Source organism: Aquarana catesbeiana, linkage group LG10 (genome assembly GCF_042186555.1).
Source record: "Aquarana catesbeiana isolate 2022-GZ linkage group LG10, ASM4218655v1, whole genome shotgun sequence".
In the NCBI taxonomy this organism is placed as follows: Eukaryota; Metazoa; Chordata; class Amphibia; order Anura; family Ranidae; genus Aquarana; species Aquarana catesbeiana.
Window position 1 is genome coordinate 5,332,488 of NC_133333.1, and position 18,399 is coordinate 5,350,886.

Consider the following 18,399-nt stretch of genomic DNA (forward strand, 5'->3'; position numbering starts at 1 on the left):
AACGCACAGAATTTACTCATATCTAATCCCCCACCGAAAGGCGAAAGCCGACATCGCCGCGCTAATTCCCCTCCAAGCCGTTCCCATGTTAGGTGTGAGGTCATTAATACAGGTTGCGACGCTGCGAGAATTTCTGGGTCATTAAATCGCTCGGCTGGTTTTCTGGTCACCAGGAGACACCGAGGGTCGGGGGGGGGGAGGGTTAGGTCTCGGTCCCCCGCGCTGGGTTAAACGCAATCCGTTAAACCATTAACGCGGCTCTCTAGTTGCCTTGGAAATCCAGTTCTTTCCCCCGAAGTCTCCGGCAGATAATGAGGATTATACACAAATTTCTGCCGCGACAAACAGCTGGAGACGCAGACGAGTATCCGGGGAGAAAAAGTAAAAATATCATTTCGTGCCAAAAGAAACAGATGTCAGACGGTCGATTTCATCACGTTAGATATTCCCAGCCGCGACGTCTGTCATTAAAGGGGCACTCCAGCTTATCCCAACAATACAAGAGTCTCTGCTGTCATTTTGGAGGATGCTTTGCTAAGCGGTTATTGTTAGCAGCAGCCTTGAAACCATCCCATTTAAAGAAGTTTAGGTCGCTCATTAAGCCGCAGTACTGAAGTGCTGATGGTGGGTGAGAGATAACATTATGATCAGTGAGCTGTTTTTGCTGCTGAGCTCTCCAGGGCTGAACACAGTCATTGTGCTGATCTGCGTTAAAGTGGTATAACAATTTCAATACCTGGCAACCCCCCCCCCCCCAGTGCCGACAGGGCACAGTGAGTACATTGTTTACACTGATAATAATCAGGGCAGCCCCATCAGCGCCCATCAGTGCAGCCTCATCAGTGCCCATCCGTGCCCATCAGTGCAGCCTCATTAGTGCCCATCAGCGCCCATCAGTGCAGCCTCATTAGCACCCATCAGTGCAGCCTCAGTGCACATCAGTGCAGCCTCATTAGTGCCCATCAGTGCCCATCACTGCAGCCTCATCAAGGCAGCCTCATCAGCGCCCATCAGTGCCCATCAGCGCCCATCAGTGCAGCCTCATCAGCGCCCATCAGTGCAGCCTCATCAGCGCCCATCAGTGCAGCATCATCAGTGCAGCCTCATCAGCGCCCATCAGTGCAGCCTCATCAGCGCCCATCAGTGCAGCCTCATCAGTGCCCATCAGCACCCATCAGTGCAGCATCATCAGCGCCCATCAGTGCAGCCTCATAAGTGCCCATCAGCATCATCAGCGCCCATCAGTGCAGCTTCATCAGTGCCCATCATCACCCATCAGTGCAGCCTCATCAACGCCCATCAGTGCAGCCTCATTAACACCCATCAGCACCTATCAGTGCATCATCATCAGTGCCCATCAATGCAGACTCATCAGTGTCCATCAGCACCCATCAGTGCAGCCTCATCAACGCCCATCAGTGCAACCTCATCAGTGCCCATAAGCACCCATCAGTGCAGCATCATCAGCGCCCATCAGTGCAGCCTCATCAGCACCCATCAGTGCAGCCTCATCAGCACCCATCAGTGCAACCTCATCAGCGCCCATCAGCACCCATCAGTGCAGCCTCATCAGCACCCATCAGTGCAGCCTCATCATCACCCATCAGTGCAACCTCATCAGTGCCCATCAGCGTCCATCAGTGCAGCCTCATCTGCGTCCATCAGTGCAGCCTCATCAGCGTCCATCAGTGCAGCCTCATCAGCGCCCATCGGTGCAGCCTCATCAGCACCAATCAGTGTAGCCTTATCAGTGCCCATCAGTGCAGCCTCATTAGCGCCCATCAGTGCAGCCTCATCAGCGCCCATCAGTGCAGCCTCATCAGCGCCCATCAGTGCAGCCTCATCAGTGCCCCTCAGCCCCCATCAGTGCAGCCTCATTAGCGCCCATCCATGCAACCTCATCAGCGCCCAGCAGTGCAGCCTCATTAGTGCCCATCCATGCAACCTCATCAGTGCCCATCAGCGCCCATCAGTGCAGCCTCATCAGCACCCATCAGTGCAACCTCATCAGCGCCCATCAGTGCCCATCAGTGCATGATGGGACTTGTAGTTCTGCAACAACTGGAGGGCCCCAGGTTGCCTACCCCTGACATAGACTATGTATTTGCTGTGATCGGGTTTCATGGCGTATATCTCACTTTTCTTTCCTTTTTCTCCTCAGGGCGGATTCTGCTGGATGAAGACCTGGAAAGGATCATTTTTGTGGCCAATCTGGGCGTGGTTCCGGCTCAGGAGAGTGTGTCTGTGCTGATCAGTACGTCCTCGGAGCTGCCCACGCTCTCCAGCGGGGCTGTCAGGGTCCTGGTCCCCCCCATCTGTGTCCCCAGAGTGACGCAAAGCACTTCTGACAGCGCTTTAGCCGCCGTGACCCCCCTGAGATTGTAAGAACCCCTCCTGTATGCATTGAATGTTTGTACGCTATGGGGAAGATTTGCTAAAACGGGAGAGTGCGAACTCTGATCCAGTTGTGCGCATCGTAGCCAATCAGCTAACTTCAGCTTGCTCAAAAAAATAAAGCCTGGAAGCTGATTGGTTGCTGTGCAGAGCTGTACCACATTTTGCACGCTCCAGTTTTAGTAAATCAACCCCTATATGACCAATCGTATGTGAGTATGTGACTCCCCTCTGTTCGGGTGTCACCTGTGAAGGGTCCTGGTAATCCTCCATCATACAAAAACATTGTAGACAATTGTGCTCCTCCAACCTTGTGGTAACAGTTTGGTGAAGACCCTTTTCTGTTCCACCATGACTGTCCCCTGTGTACAAAGCCAGCTCCATAAAGACATGGGGGTTATTTACGAAAGGCAAATCCACTTTGCACTAGAAGTGCACTTGGAAGTGCAGTCGCTGTAAATCTGAAGGGTAGATCAGAAATGAGGGGAAGCTCTGCTGATATATCATCCAATCATGTGCAAGCTAAAATGCTGTTTTTTATTTTCCTTGCATGTCCCCCTCAGATCTACAGTGACTGCACTTCCAAGTGCACTTGTAGTGCAAAGTGGATTTGCCTTTAGTAAATAACCCCCATGGTGTGACCAGTTTGGTGTGGAGGAACTCGAGTGTCCTTTACAGAGCCCTGACCTCAACCCTAAACCTGAACACCTTTGGGATGAATTGGAACGCCAACTTTTTTTTTTGGTGCCCAACATGTGAGCTAGGTCTTCTCGTCCAATATCAGTACCTGACCTCAGAAATGAGGACAAATCCCCACAGAGACCCTCCAAAATCTTGTGGAAAATCTTCCCAGAAGAGTAGAGGTTGTTCTGGCCATATTAATGGCCTTTGGGATAAGGGGGCACAAATCATTATGGCCATGGTTTCAGAATGGATGTCCAACAAGCTCATATACTGTAGGTGTGATGAGTGGAGGAACTTGAGTGTCCTGCACAGAGCCCTAACTTCAACCCTACTGAACACCTTTGGGAGGAATTGGAACACCAACTTTTTTTTTTTGGTGCCCAACGTGTGAGCTAGGTCTTCTCATCCAATATCAGGACCTGACCTCAGAAATGGGGACAAATCCCCACAGAGACCCTCCAAAATCTTGTGGAAAATCTTCCCAGAAGAGTAGAGGATGTTCTGGCCATATTAATGGCCTTTGAGATAAGGGGGCACAGCTCCGTAATGGACATGGTTTCGGAACGGATGTCCAACAAACTCATATAGGTGTGATGAGTGGAGGAACTCTAGTGTCCTGTACAGAGCCCTGACCTCAACCCTACTGAACACCTTTGGGATGAATTGGAACAACAACTGGTGTTTTTTTGATGCCCAATGTGAGGCCCAACATGTGAGCCAGTACTTCTTATCCAACATCAGTAGCTGACCTCACAAATGAGGACAAATTCCCACAGACCATCTCCAAAATCTTGTGGAGAATCTTCCCAAAAGAGTGGAGGATGCTAAAGCCACAAACGGGCTACTTCATATTAATGGCCTTTGGGGAAGGGGGGAATAACTCCATAATTGTCATTGGTTTTGGAATGAATGTCCAACAAGCTCATATACTGTAGGTGTGATGAGTGGAGGAACTCAAGTGTCCTTTACAGAGCCCTGACCTCAACCCTACTGAACACCTTTGGGAGGAATTGGAATACCAACTTTTTTTTTTGGTGCCCAACATGTGAGCTGGGTCTTCTCATCCAATATCAGTACCTGACCTCAGAAATGGGGACAAATTCCCACAGAGACCCTCCAAAATCTTGTTGAAAATCATCCTAGAAGAGTGGAGTATGTTCTGGCCATATTAATGGCCTTTGGGATAAGGGGGCACAGCTCCATAATGACCATGGTTTCGGAACGGATGTCCAACAAGCTCATATAGGTGTGATGAGTGAAGGAACTGGAGTGTCCTGTACAGAGCCCTGACCTCAACCCTACTGAACACCTTTGGGAGGAATTGGAACACCAACTGGTGTTTTTTTGGTGCCCAATGTGAGGCCCAACATGTGAGTCAGTACTTCTTATCCAACATCAGTAGCTGACCTCACAAATGGGGACAAGTTCCCACAGAGACCCTCCAAAAACTTGTGGAAAATCTTCCCAGAAGAGTGGAGGATGTTCTGGCCATATTAATGGCTTTTGGGATAAGGGGGCACAACTCCATAATGACCATGGTTTCGGAACGGATGTCCAACAAGCTCATATAGGTGTGATGAGTGGAGGAACTGGAGTGTCCTGTACAGAGCCCTGACCTCAACCCTACTGAACACCTTTGGGAGGAATTGGAATACCAACTTTTTTTTTTGGTGCCCAACATGTGAGCTAGGTCTTCTCATCCAATATCAGTACCTGACCTCAGAAATGGGGACAAATTCCCACAGAGACCCTCCAAAATCTTGTGGAAAATCTTCCCAGAAGAGTGGAGGATGTTCTGGCCATATTAATGGCTTTTGGGATAAGGGGGCACAACTCCATAATGGCCATGGTTTCGAAATGGATATCCAGCAAGCTCACATAGGTGTGATGATGGAGAAACTCAAGTTTCCTGCACAGAGCCCAGACCTCAACCCTACTGAACAGCTTTGGGATTAATTGGAATGCCAACTGGTGTTTTTTTTTTTTTTTTGTGCCCAACATGAGGTCCAACATGTGAGCCAGGTCTTCTCATCCAGCATTGACCTCCCAAATGGCCACAAATTCCCACAGACACCCTCCAATATCTTATAGAAAACCTTCCCAGAAGAGTGGAGGATGTTATGGCCACAAAGGAAGGCGGGCTACTCCATTTTAATGATCATGGAGAGATGGGTCCAGGGGTATTTTCCAACAAGGTCATATTAGGTGCGTTGGCCAGCTGTCTTTATGGTTTTTAGCAAGTCACCCGGAACATACAGTAGCATTGCAGGATGTCCCAGCCTGCTTTGCGTCATTATCCAATATTATGTTCTGATATTTCCACATGGGAGCCTTTAACTTACTGGTGGTTTTCATTTAATGAAATGTGGAAATCAGACCCATGAGATGCTGCAGACATAGCCTAGTGCAAAAGAAATTGTCAGTAACCCCTTTGTAAATGTCTTTGGGCCGTGCAAAACCCTAGCATGGCCCTCCCGGTGTGCTTTGCCCCATCAGTGGTGCCCTATGTGTGCTATATTTTGAGGGATATCAAGGCTTTAATTCTGGTGTTTGTCCACAGGAGGGAGGTGGGTCTGGCTGGAGGCACCAAGAAGCTTTGCCTGGCGACTCTATTGGAGACAGAAGCGGTGAACTCCATCGAGTATGAACTCACCTTCCACCTGGAGATCCGAGCTCCATACCTCCTGGCAGGTGAGTGACCAGGGAAGGTTAGCAGGACTGGACAGAAGAGAGGAATGGAAATACAATGAAGGTGACACAGTGATGGGTAGTGGGGCTATAGGTAGAATCTGGTAGAGAGGAGCAAAACGGAGAGTTTCCGCAAAATTTGTAACAGCAACTTTAAGGTGTTTTTTTGGTGGTTTTCAGAGTGTTCATTCTTAGGAAGAACTGACTGGACACAGGTAGAGGCTAACTGTATTTCAAAGGTAAGGACTTACCGGGCTAATGATATAGAGGGGCTAAATTACTAACACTGGAGAATGCAAAATCTGGTGCAGCTGTACATGGCAGCCAATCAACTTCTAACTGGTTCAATTAAGCTTTGGCAATAAAACCTGGAAGCTGATTGGTTTCTATGCAGAGCTGCACCAAATTCTGTGTGCTTTAGTTTTAGTAAATCAACCCAAGTGCCTAGGCTACAGACAGACGGGACTCTTATCTATCCAAGTGAAGGTGAAGATGGAGAGACAGACTGACCTGCAAATAGACTAGACTCTCTGCTGCCTCCTCTGACTCACATCTGGTACTGCATTTCTATTGCAGGTGTGGAGAGTCCCACCCATGAGATCCGAGCCGACGCGGACCCCTCTGCTCCTTCTGCCAAGAGCATCATGATCACACTGGCCAACAAGCACACCTATGACCGTCCAGTGGAAATCCTCATCCACCCCAGCGGTAATGAGACCTCCAGCAGATGAGAATTGCAGTGCGTGTTGGGAGGGGGGGGGGGGGGTTTGATAGGATGGGGTTCTGGGTTGACAGTCATAAGGTAATAAAATGCTTTGATGATATTGAAGCCCATAAATATACAGTATCTCACAAAAGTAAGTACACCCCTCAGTCACATTTGTGTAAATCTTTTCTTCTATCTTTTCATGTGACAACACTGAAGAAATGACACTTTGCTACAATGTAAAGTAGTGAGTGTACAGCTTGTATAACAGTGTAAATTTGCTGTCCCCTCAAAATAACTCAACACACAGCCATTAATGTCTAAACCGCTGGCAACAAAAGTCAGTACACCCCTAAGTGAAAATGTCCAAATTGGGCCCAAGTGTCAATATTTTGTGTGGCCACCATTATTTTCCAGCACTGCCTTAACCCTCTTGGGCATGGAGGTCACCAGAGCTTCACAGGTTGTCACTGGAGTCCTCTTCCCCTCCTCCATGATGACATCACAGAGCTGGTGGATGTTAGAGACCTTGCGCTCCTCCACCTTCCGTTTGAGGATGTCCCACAGATGATCAATAGGGTTTAGGTCTGGAGACATGCTTGGCCAGTCCATCACCTTTACCCTCAGATTCTTTAGCAAGGCAGTGGTGGTCTTGGAGGTGTGTTTGGGGTGGTTATCATGTTGGAATACTGCCCTGCAGTCCAGTCTCTGAAGGGTGGGGATCATGCTCTGCTTCAGTATGTCACAGTACATGTTGGCATTCATGGTCCCCTCAATGATCTGTAGCTCCCCAGTGCCGGCAGCACTCATGCAGCCACCAGACCATGACACTCCCACCACCATGCTTGACTGTAGACAAGACACACTTGTCTTTGTCCTCCTCACCTGGTGGCCCCCACACACGCTTGTCACCATCTGAACCAAATAAGTTTATCTTGGTCTCATCAGACCACAGGACATGGTTCCAGTAATCCATGTCCTTAGTCTGCTTGTCTTCAGAAAACTGTTTGTGGACTTTCTTGTACATCATCTTTAGAAGAGGCTTCCTTCTGGGATGACAGCCATGTAGACCAATTTGATGCAGTGTGCGGCGTATGGTCTGAGCACTGACAGGCTGACCCCCCCACCCCTACAACCTCTGCAGCAATGCTGGCAGCACTCATACGTCTATTTCCCAAAGACAACCTCTGGATATGACGCTGATCACGTGACCTCAACTTCTTTGGTGGACCATGGCGAGGCTTGTTCTGAGTGGAACCTGTCCTGTTATACCGCTGTATGGTCTTGGCCACCGTGCTGCAGATCAGTTTCAGGGTCTTGGCAATCTTCTTATAGCCTAGGCCATCTTTATGTAGAGCAACAATCCTTTTTCCAGATCCTCAGAGAGTTCTTTGCCATGAGGCGCCATGTTGAACTTCCAGTGACCAGTATGAGAGAGTGAGAGCGATAACACCAAATTTAACTCACCTGCTCCCCATTCACACCTGAGACCTTGTAACACTAACGAGTCACATGACACCGGGGGAGGGAAAATGGCTAATTGGGGCCAATTTGGACATTTTCCCTTAGGGGTGTACTGACTTTTGTTGCCAGCGGTTTAGACATTAATGGCTGTGTGTTGAGTTATTTTGAGGGGACAGTAAATTTACACTGTTATACAAGCTGTACACTCACTACTTTACATTGTAGACAAGTGTCATTTCTTCAGTGTTGTCACATGAAAAGAGAGAAGAAAAGATTTACACAAATGTCACTGAGGGGTGTACTTACTTTTGTCAGATACTGTATATATTGTTTGGGGGTTCTAAGCAGTTTTAATTTTGGCAGCAATTTTTAATTTAGTTTAAGTCTTTTGACTGAAATGGTATTTTAGTTTTAGTCCCATGTTCGTCTTCTGCAAGTGTTTTAGTCGTATTTAGTTGATTAAATCTCCAATACATTTTAGTCTTCTAAGATCTAATGGGTGTAATTAAATTGTAATGCATTATTTAAACATTTCTCTACAATTTCCAAACTCATTATCTACGGCTGGAGTGAAAAATCGATTATGTTATTAATTATGGTATTGAGGTATGAACACGCACTGCAGACCGGCGTTCATTGTGACGTCAAATTTCAATTTGGTTTTAGTCTTATAGGGCGTACACACGGTCACACAAAGTTGTCGGAAAATCCGATCGCTCTGAACGCGGTGACCTAAAACACGTACGTCGGGACTATAAACGGGGCAGTGGCCAATAGCTTTCATCTCTTTATTTATTCTGAGCATGCGTGGCACTTTGTCCGTCGGATTTGTGTACACACGATCGGAAATTCCGACAGCGGATTTTGTTGTCGGAAAATTTTATCTCCTGCTCTCCAACTTTGTGTGTCGGAAAATCCGATGGAAAATGTCCGATGGAGGCCACACACGGTCGGAATTTCCGACAACACGCTCCGATCGGACATTTTCCATCGGAAAATCCGACCGTGTGTACGGGGCATTACTCTTTTCACTAAAATGCCATTCTAGTTTTAGTCGTATTTTAGTCGACGAAATGAACACGGGTTCTAAGTCATTTTCTAGCAAAAAAAAAATAGTAAAAAAAAAAGTGCCAAAAAAAGTGCCGGGTCAGCAGGTGGATAAATCGCGGTGATTTGTACCAACATGGCACTTGACCTTGTTATCTTGTGGTTCACCAGTCACCAGGGGCGGTAAAGCCAAGGCTCAACCATCTGCTTTTACCGCTCTTTCCCCACACGTGTGAACAGGGCTTCTTCTAATAACATATTTTTGCAAAGTCATCCTAGTGAACCTGTTATTTATAAAGAACAGAACATTAGCATATAAGCACTTAATATTGTCACTTAATCTTTAGTAAGACATATAAGAATTTATTTTCTTTATCACATCTGATACAAGGGGGGGAGGGGGGGGATACAAGGGGAGGGGGAGGGGGGGGAGGGGGGGAGGGGGAGAGGGTTGGGTTTCCGGGGAGCCGGTGGCTGAATTGTGACCCATCTCCAAATATTTGGAAAAAAATGGCGTTTCCATTAAAGGGCCCCATTCGCAGGATGGAGCCGCAGACGGGCGACGGGGTCCCAGAGGGGCGACTCAAGTAACGCAGCAGATGCATCATGGCGTCCGCGGGTGATTGATCGCCGTTGGTTTAATTAAACGTCTCTTCTAATCTCACACTCTGCCCGTTGGCTTCCCGCGGGGACAGCGGCGTATTGTCTGATCCGCCCGCTGTGTGCGTCATTTGGGGGTGACGTGCTGATTGGACAGATGTGGTGACGCCGCGTTCCTGATGTATGGAGACACGGCTGACTTATTACCGGACGTGCGTCCTTCTGTGATTTGTAGACGGAGTATTATCACACACAGCTGGCTGCCTTGGGATCCCTTTGAAGTGGACCTGTCATCAGATTTTTCCCATGTAAATGACTCCTCCTCCTCCTTCTACAAAGTTACAATGTACAGTCTGATCACTGGGGGAGGGGAGACTGAGGAAATGACTCCTCCTCCTTCTACAAAGTTACAATGTACAGTCTGATCACTGGGGGAGGAGACTGAGGAAATGACTCCTCCTCCTTCTACAAAGTTACAATGTACAGTCTGATCACTGGGGGAGGAGACTGAGGAAATGACTCCTCCTCCCTCTTCAAAGTTACAATGTACAGTCTGATCACTGGGGGAGGGGAGACTGAGGAAATTACTCCTCCTCCCTCTACAAAGTTACAATGTACAGTCTGATCACTGGGGGAGGGGAGACTGAGGAAATGACTCCTCCTCCTTCTACAAAGTTACAATGTACAGTCTGATCACTGGGGGAGGAGACTGAGGAAATGACTCCTCCTCCTTCTACAAAGTTACAATGTACAGTCTGATCACTGGGGGAGGAGACTGAGGAAATGACTCCTCCTCCTTCTACAAAGTTAGAATGTACAGTCTGATCACTGGGGGAGGGGAGACTGAGGAAATGACTCCTCCTCCCTCTACAAAGTTACAATGTACAGTCTAAATGATAAAGTAAGGGGTCCTACTGATTCCTAAACCCTCATTGGGGTGTGATAAATGAGCCCCTTTTTTTGCCTCACAATCCGATCTTTGCTTTGGCGGGACACTTTTGGCCCCACAGACGGATCTCATACGGATTTCTCCGCAGGTCAAACCTTCCTCTGTTCTGCGTTTTTCAGAGCCGCATCTGCCACACATCCTGATGGAGGAGGGAGACATGACCCCCTATGAGTACGAGCAATTCCTCAGAGGGAAGAGCGACTTCATCCGAGGAACCAAAAAGGATCCCAGTGCAGAGAAAAAGGTAAAAAAAGGGGAGCGTGATATATATATATATATATATATATATATATACACACAATATTGTCAAAAGTATTGGGACGCCTGCCTTTACACACACATGAACTTTAACCAAAGCTCCCACAAAGTTGGGAGCATGAAATTGTCCAAAATGTCTTGGTATGCTGACGCCTTAAGAGTTCCCTTCACTGGAACTAAGGGGCCAAACCCAACCCCTGAAAAACAACCTCCCACCATAATCCCCCCATGTCTTTATGGACCTTGCTTTGTGCACTGGTGAGCAGTCATGTTGGAACAGGAAGGGGCCGTCCCCAAACTGGGGCCATGTCCAAGATGTCTTGGTATGCTGATGCCTTAAGAATTCCCTTCACTGGAACTAAGGGGCCAAGTCCAACCCCTGAAAAACAAACCCCCCACCATAATCCCCCCTCCACCAAATGATTTGGACCAGTGCACCAAGCAAGGTCCATAAAGACATGGATGAGCGACTTTGGGGTGGAAGAACTAGACTGGCCTGCACAGAGTCCTGACCTCAACCCGATAGAACACCTTTGGGACGAATTAGAGCGGAGACTGCGAGCCAGGCCTTCTCATCCAACATCAGTGCCTGACCTCACAAATGCTCTTCTGGAAGAATGGTCAAACCTTCCCATAGACACCCTCCTAAACCTTGTGGACGGCCTTCCCAGAAGAGGTGAAGCTGTTATAGCTGCAAAGGGCGGAGCCAACTCAATATTGAACCCTACAGACTAAGACTGGGATGTCATTAAAGTTCATGTGCGTGTAAAGGCAGGCGTCCCAATACTTTTGGTTATATATAGATATAGATAGATCTATCTATAGATATAGATCTATCTATATCTATAGATAGATCTATATCTATATATATATATATGCACACATACATATTTATTTATACAAATGTATGTAATGTATATATTTATAAAAAAGTATGTAATGTATTTATGTATTTATAACAATTTTGCCCCAGTGAAAGTGGATTCATATTTGTTCTATGTGAATGGGGCAAAACAACAAAAAAAAAAACAACAAAAAAAACAAATGTTATTGGGCTTCTTCCTGTGCTGATTGAATGTTTTTCGTTGTTTCTAAATAAAAAAAATACCTAATTTGCCCACTAGATGGGGAAATTCACTCAGCGATTAGATAATACAGTATATGTGCCGTTACAATGTAACACTAAATTCACTTCAGGTGGAGATGTGTTGATTGTCTGAAACCCCAATTTCCTGAAGCTTCCTAATATAGAGTCCAATATTAAAGAATAAAAGGCAACAAAAATTACTATTTTTTTCTACTGCTGATTACCCAGCAACAGGCACATGAATGTAAAAAAAAAATAAAAGCAATTTTTAGATTGTTTTGCAGCATTGCACGCCTTCTTTATGCTTCATGGATCTTCAAGTTTAACTTGAAAGATATTGCTTTTTTTAATTTTACAGTAATTTTTTTTATTTTATTGATTTTTTTTTGTATTTATTTTCTTTACTCTATTTTGATTTATTTGTTTGTTTTTATTTATTTCATTTCTTTATTTTTCTCTATTTTTTTTTCAATTTATTTATTTATTTTTTAATGCTGATCTGACCTTTTTTTTTATAGATTATTTTTTTTGTAGTTATTTTCTTTAATTTATTTACACTATTTTGATTTATTTGTTTGTTTTTATTTATATCATTTCTTTATTTTTATTTATTTTTTTCATTTTATTTATTTATTATTGAATGCTGATTTGACCTTCTTTTTTTTTTTTATTTGTTTTCTTTATTTTCTTTACACTATTTTGATGTATTTGTTTGTTTTTATTTATATCACTTCTTTATTTTTTTCATTTTATTTATTTTTTTTTTAATGCTGATCTGACCTTTTTTTTTTATTGATTATTTTTTTGTATTTATTTTCTTTGTTTTCTTCACTCTATTTTGATTTATTTGTTTGTTTTTATTTATTTCATTTCTTTATTTGTTTTCATTTTATTCATTTATTTTTTTTAACGCTGATCTGACCCTTTTCTCTCCTCCTCCTCTGACAGACGGAGATCATCCGCAAGCGCCTGATCAAGGATATCTGTCACAACCCCGTGGTGATGTTAAACTTCATCCCGGACCTCCCGACGACGCATTCCGGCCTGAGCAAAACGCAGGGAGAGTTCATCTTCCTCATCGACCGCAGCGGCAGCATGAGCGGAGTCAACATCGCCAGGGTCAGGGTAAGGTTGGGGGGTGGAGGGGGAGGTCATTTTTTTTGGGGGGGGTGGGGCCACCTGTGAGGCCCGCCTCCACCCTCAGATAATTTCTAACCCAGAAAAGAGAGTCTCTTGTGTTGCAATAGAACAACTGACGGACGCAAAGATTGGTTTGCTGTTTTTTTTATAAGGGAATAAATATCGAATTACCGTTCCCCGCCTAATCCAGTTGATAAAGTTGAGCAATAAAGCGCTCATCTGCAGTGTAGAGAACATGCAGAGATGTAATGATGTCATCCCTCACCGCATGTCATTATCAGGCCCATGAGGACGTCATACAGGAATTCATCCAGCTGAGTCTTATTGGAAACAATCCTTGGATTCATAACGATCGCTGCAAGCCCCATAGAGATTAGAGACAGCGGCGCAGCGTAATAAAAAGTGTGCTCCGTAAGGCCAACTCCCTACCGGCTGCCAAAGGCGGTGATTGTCGCTTCAAACCCCCAACCGCCAGGCCCAGCAGAGGGGATCTGTACACCTCTTCATGGAACTAATGGATGTAAGGCAGCGCTAGACTGATGAGAGTTGAGATTTTCATTATCTATATAGGAAGGTGATTCTCTGTTGAGGAGTCCAACTCAGACTGGAGGAGGCACATCGTATGAGACCTTTCTTAGGTATTAGGCTGCTACATCTCTGGTGGCAGTTATTGCGCCGTACAGGAGATAATGTGTTTTTTGAGTGTAGGGTTAGAAGCGCCTAGTAAAACACAACAATTAATAAAAAAAAATTTTTTAGAATAGCCATGTTTTGGGGAAAAAGGCCTCCACTTCTTTAGGGCTTAAAATATGTGGAATGTAATTCGAACCAGACAGTGGAGGAGGAGATGGATAACCACCATGGTGGAGAAGGAGATGGTTAGCTATCATGGTAGAGAAGGGAATGGCTAGACATCATGGTAGAGAAGGGAATGGCTAGACATCATGGTAGAGAAGGGAATGACTAGACATCATGGTGGAGAAGGGAATGGCTAGACATCATGGTGGAGAAGGGAATGGCTAACCATCATGGTAGAGAAGGTTTTGGTTAGCCATCATGGTAGAGAAGGTTTTGGTTAGCCATCATGGTAGAGAAGGTTTTGGTTAGCCATCATGGTAGAGAAGGGAATGGCTAGATATCATGGTGGAGAAGGGAATAGCTAGACATCATGGTGGAAAAGGTAATGGCTAGATATCATGGTGGAGAAGGGAATGGCTAGATATCATGGTGGACAAGGGAATGGCTAGACATCATGGTGGAGAATGGAATGGCTGGACATCATGATGGAGAAGGGAATGGCTACACATGATGGTGGAGAAGGAATGGCTAGTCATCATGGTGGAGAAGGGAATGGCTAGACATCATGGTGGAGAAGGGAATGGCTAACCATTATGGTAGAGAAGGATATGGTTAACCATCATGGTAGAGAAGGGTATATCTAAACATCTTGGTAGAGAAGGGAATGGCTAACCCTCACGGTGGAGAAAAAGATGGTTAGCCATCATAGTGGAGAAAGGAATGTTTAGCCATTATGGTGTAGAATGGAATGGCTAACCATCATGGTGAAAAGGGGAATGGCTAGACATGATGGTCGAGAAAGAGATGGTTATCCATCATGGTGGAGAATGAACTGGCTAACTATCATAGTGGAGAATAGACTGGCTAACTATCATGGTGGAGAAGGAAATGGTTAGCCATCATGGTGGAGAATGGACTGGCTAACTATCATGGTGGAGAAGGGGGTGGTTAGCCATCATGGTGGAGAATGGACTGGCTAACTATCATGGTGGAGAAGGGGGTGGTTAGGCATCATGGTGGAGAATGGACTGGCTAACTATCATGATGGAGAAGGGGGTGGTTAGGCATCATGGTGGAGAATGGACTGGCTAACTATCATGGTGGAGAAGGGGGTGGTTAGCCATCATGGTGGAGAATGGACTGGCTAACTATCATGGTGGAGAAGGGGGTGGTTAGGCATCCTTTCTCCATGAGACCAGGATGGATGACACCTCAGTTTTCACTGAGCACCAATACAGACTAATGAACATGTCCAGAAAGGGGAGGCCTTCCCACGTTTCGAAATGTCACATTGCCTTTTTTGTTGGCTTTACATTGATTTTCCTATCAGTCCACACAATAGAACGATCAGCTCTCTTAAACATAACAGGGGAGCGATGTCATTCAACATTTATTCTATGCGGCTTTAAAGCTGCAGAAGATTTTTTAATGAGAGGGGCTTTAAGGCTTAGGGAATAGACCTTTGCATGTGTGACCGCCTCACCATCCATCTGAAGGGTGAAGTACCAGCAAAGTCTTCTCTAATCCTTTTAGAGGCGACTCATCTGCGAAAACTGGCAGTTACCCCTGCGCCCTCCACGGTGGCCACTAAAATAATAGCACATACAGCTGATTACATCCTTACATGAGTGATCTTTTTTTTTCCACGACTTGACCCGTCGTCTCCTAGAAACGTGTCTCTGAAATTCCCCAGCTACACGATTGCAGGTTGACGTCACTACACCTGACCCGAGACCTCACATCTTCTCCTGGCAACCGCCACTGAAGGCATAATGACATCCATTAATGTCTCCCGGGGGAGGTCCAGGAGTCTTCTCTCCAGGGCAAAGCCTGTGCCACCGAGATGAAGCTGTCTGCCTCCTGACACAACCGGGCGGGCGGCTTTCACTGGTATATTTCTGTTCCATTTGAAGTGGTGATGGTAGCTGGTCTCACTCCAGATCCTGGAAATCAATGTTGGGCCCGGGGACAGGACATGAGATTTGTAACCCCAAGACCAAGGGAGGGCTTAGAGAATATCACAGGATGAGTAGAGGGGACCCGTCCGGGCGGCTGGAGAAGGAAAACCTCAGACTTCTCTACAGAGGTCAATCCAGGTCAGGAATACATTTATCGGAATATAGTGGATGGCCCATAAAAATGAACAGCAATGCTAAAAATATGATATTCATTTTCAACCGCAGAAAATCCACACTGCTAGTTTCTGGCACAGAGATCCCAACACAGAGATACCCCACCATATGGCCCCCTTCATATAACCTTTCCTCTATCCCTAAACCTAACCCTCCTTGTAACCCCAACACTAACCATTCCTCTGAGCTCAACACTAACCATTCCTCTGAGCCCAACACTAACTCTCCCTGTAACCCCAACACTAACCCTCCCTCTAACCCCAACACTAACCATTCCTCTACCCCCAACACTAACCATTCCTCTGAGCCCAACACTAACTCTCCCTGTAACCCCAACACTAACCCTCCCTCTAACCCCAACACTAACCCTCCCTCTAACCCCAACACTAATCCTCCCTCTAACCCCAACACTAATCCTCCCTCTAACCCCAACACTAACCATTCCTCTAACCCCAACACTAATCCTCCCTCTAACTCCAACACTAACCCTCCCTCTAACCATTCCCCTAATCCCAACACTAACTCTCCCTGTAACCCCAACACTAACCCTCCCTCTAACCCCAACACTAATCCTCCCTCTAACCCCAACACTAACCCTTCCTCTAACCATTCCCCTAATCCCAACACTAACTCTCCCTGTAACCCCAACGCTAACCTTCCCTCCAAACCTAACACTAACCCTCTCTCTAACACTAATCCTCCCTCTAACCCCAACACTAACCCTCCCTCTAACCCCAACACTAACCCTCCCTCTAACCCTAACACTAACCCTCCCTCTAACCAACACACTAACCCTCCCTCTAACCATTCCCCTAATACCAACACTAACTCTCCCTGTAACCCCAACACTAACCCTCTCTCTAACCCCAACACTAATGCCAACACTAAGCCTCCCTCTAACCCCAATACTAACCCTTTTTCTAATCCTCACACTAACCCTTCCTCTAACCCCAACACTAACCTTCCCTCTAACCCCAACACTAATCCTTCCTCTAACCCCAACATTAACCCTCTTTCTAACTCCAACACTAACCCTCTCACTAACCCTCCTTCTAACCCAACACTAACCCTCCCTCTAACCTCATCACTAACTCTTCCTCTAACCCCAACACTAACCCTTCCTCTAACCCTAACACTAACCCTCCCTCTAACCTCAACACTAACCCTCCTTCTTACCCAACCCTCTTTTTTAACCCCAACACTAACCCTCTCTTTAACCGCAACACTAACCCTTGCTCTAACACCAACACTAATCCTCTCACTAACCCTCCCTCTAACCTCAACATTAACCTTCCCCCATATCCCCAAGCAAAACCCCTCCTCTAACCTCAACACTAACCCTCCCTCTAACCTCAACACTAACCCTCCTTCTAACCCCAACACTAACCCTCCCTCTAACCTCAACACTAACCCTCCCTCTAACCTCAACACTAACCCTCCCTCTAATCCAACACTAACCCTCCCTCTTACCCCAACACTAACCCTCCCTCTAATCTCATCACTAACTCTCCCTCTAACCCCAACACTAACCCTCCTTCCAACCAACACACTAACCCTCCCTCTAACCATTTCCCTAATCCCAACACTAACTCTCCCTGTAACCCCAACACTAACCTTCCCTTCAACCCTAACACTAACCCTCTCTCTAACCCCAATACTAATGCCAACACTAAGCCTCCCTCTAGCCCCAACACTAACCCATTCTCTAACCCCAACACTAACCCTCCCTCTAACCCCAATACTAACCGTTTTTCTAATCCTCACACTAACCCTTCCTCTAACCCCAACACTAATCCTGTCTCTAACCCCAAGCCAAACCCTTCCTCTAACCCCAACACTAAACCTCTTTCTAACTCCAACACTAACCCTCCCTCTAACCCCAACACTAACCCTCCCTCTAATCTCATCACTAATCCTCCTTCTTACCCAACACTAACCCTCCCTTTATGTAAACTCAGCTGTCCTGTGACGGGATCCTCTATGCTGAATACTAAACCTTCCTGCACTGAATTGTGTACATTTCTGACACAAAGAAATCATCAAATTCTAAAAAAGGAACTTAAAAAAAAAAACGAACAAAACGCCTCCAGACCGCCACCCACCCACTGACGAATTTTGATGTTTGCATAACTCCTCCCAAAAGTCAGCCAATCAGGACTGAGGGCTCTATAGAGGAGTACTGAGGCCGGGTGCTGGGAGGTTTTCAGGAAGCTATGTACAGCCCCCTGCCGGCCCCTCCCCCCAGCCATGATCTGCCTGCATTGCATAGAGAAGCACAGAGAGAGTGATGACTTCACTGGGTCTAAAATAATGGAATGGAAGTAGAAAAGTTTTTTTTTTTTTAATGTCATTAGCACATTGATAGAGGAGAGAAAAAGAGGGACCAGGAAGGGAAAATATAAGCAGATTAAACTTCAGCTGTAAGAGGATAACCCTGAGGGGAAGGAAAGGG

At 46.1% G+C, this 18,399-nt stretch overlaps 1 protein-coding gene across 1 annotated transcript in view; it reads left to right on the forward strand.

Moving 5' to 3' along the window:
• VWA5B1 (von Willebrand factor A domain containing 5B1) overlaps nucleotides 1–18,399 on the forward strand; it is a gene marked incomplete in the record, with an annotated part of 122,495 nt that overhangs the window by 45,395 nt on the left and 58,701 nt on the right. Inside the window, 5 exon segments of the mRNA XM_073601540.1 lie at nucleotides 2,162–2,381; nucleotides 5,639–5,769; nucleotides 6,343–6,474; nucleotides 10,652–10,776; nucleotides 12,826–13,002. Coding sequence (XP_073457641.1) covers nucleotides 2,162–2,381; nucleotides 5,639–5,769; nucleotides 6,343–6,474; nucleotides 10,652–10,776; nucleotides 12,826–13,002 — 785 coding nt within the window.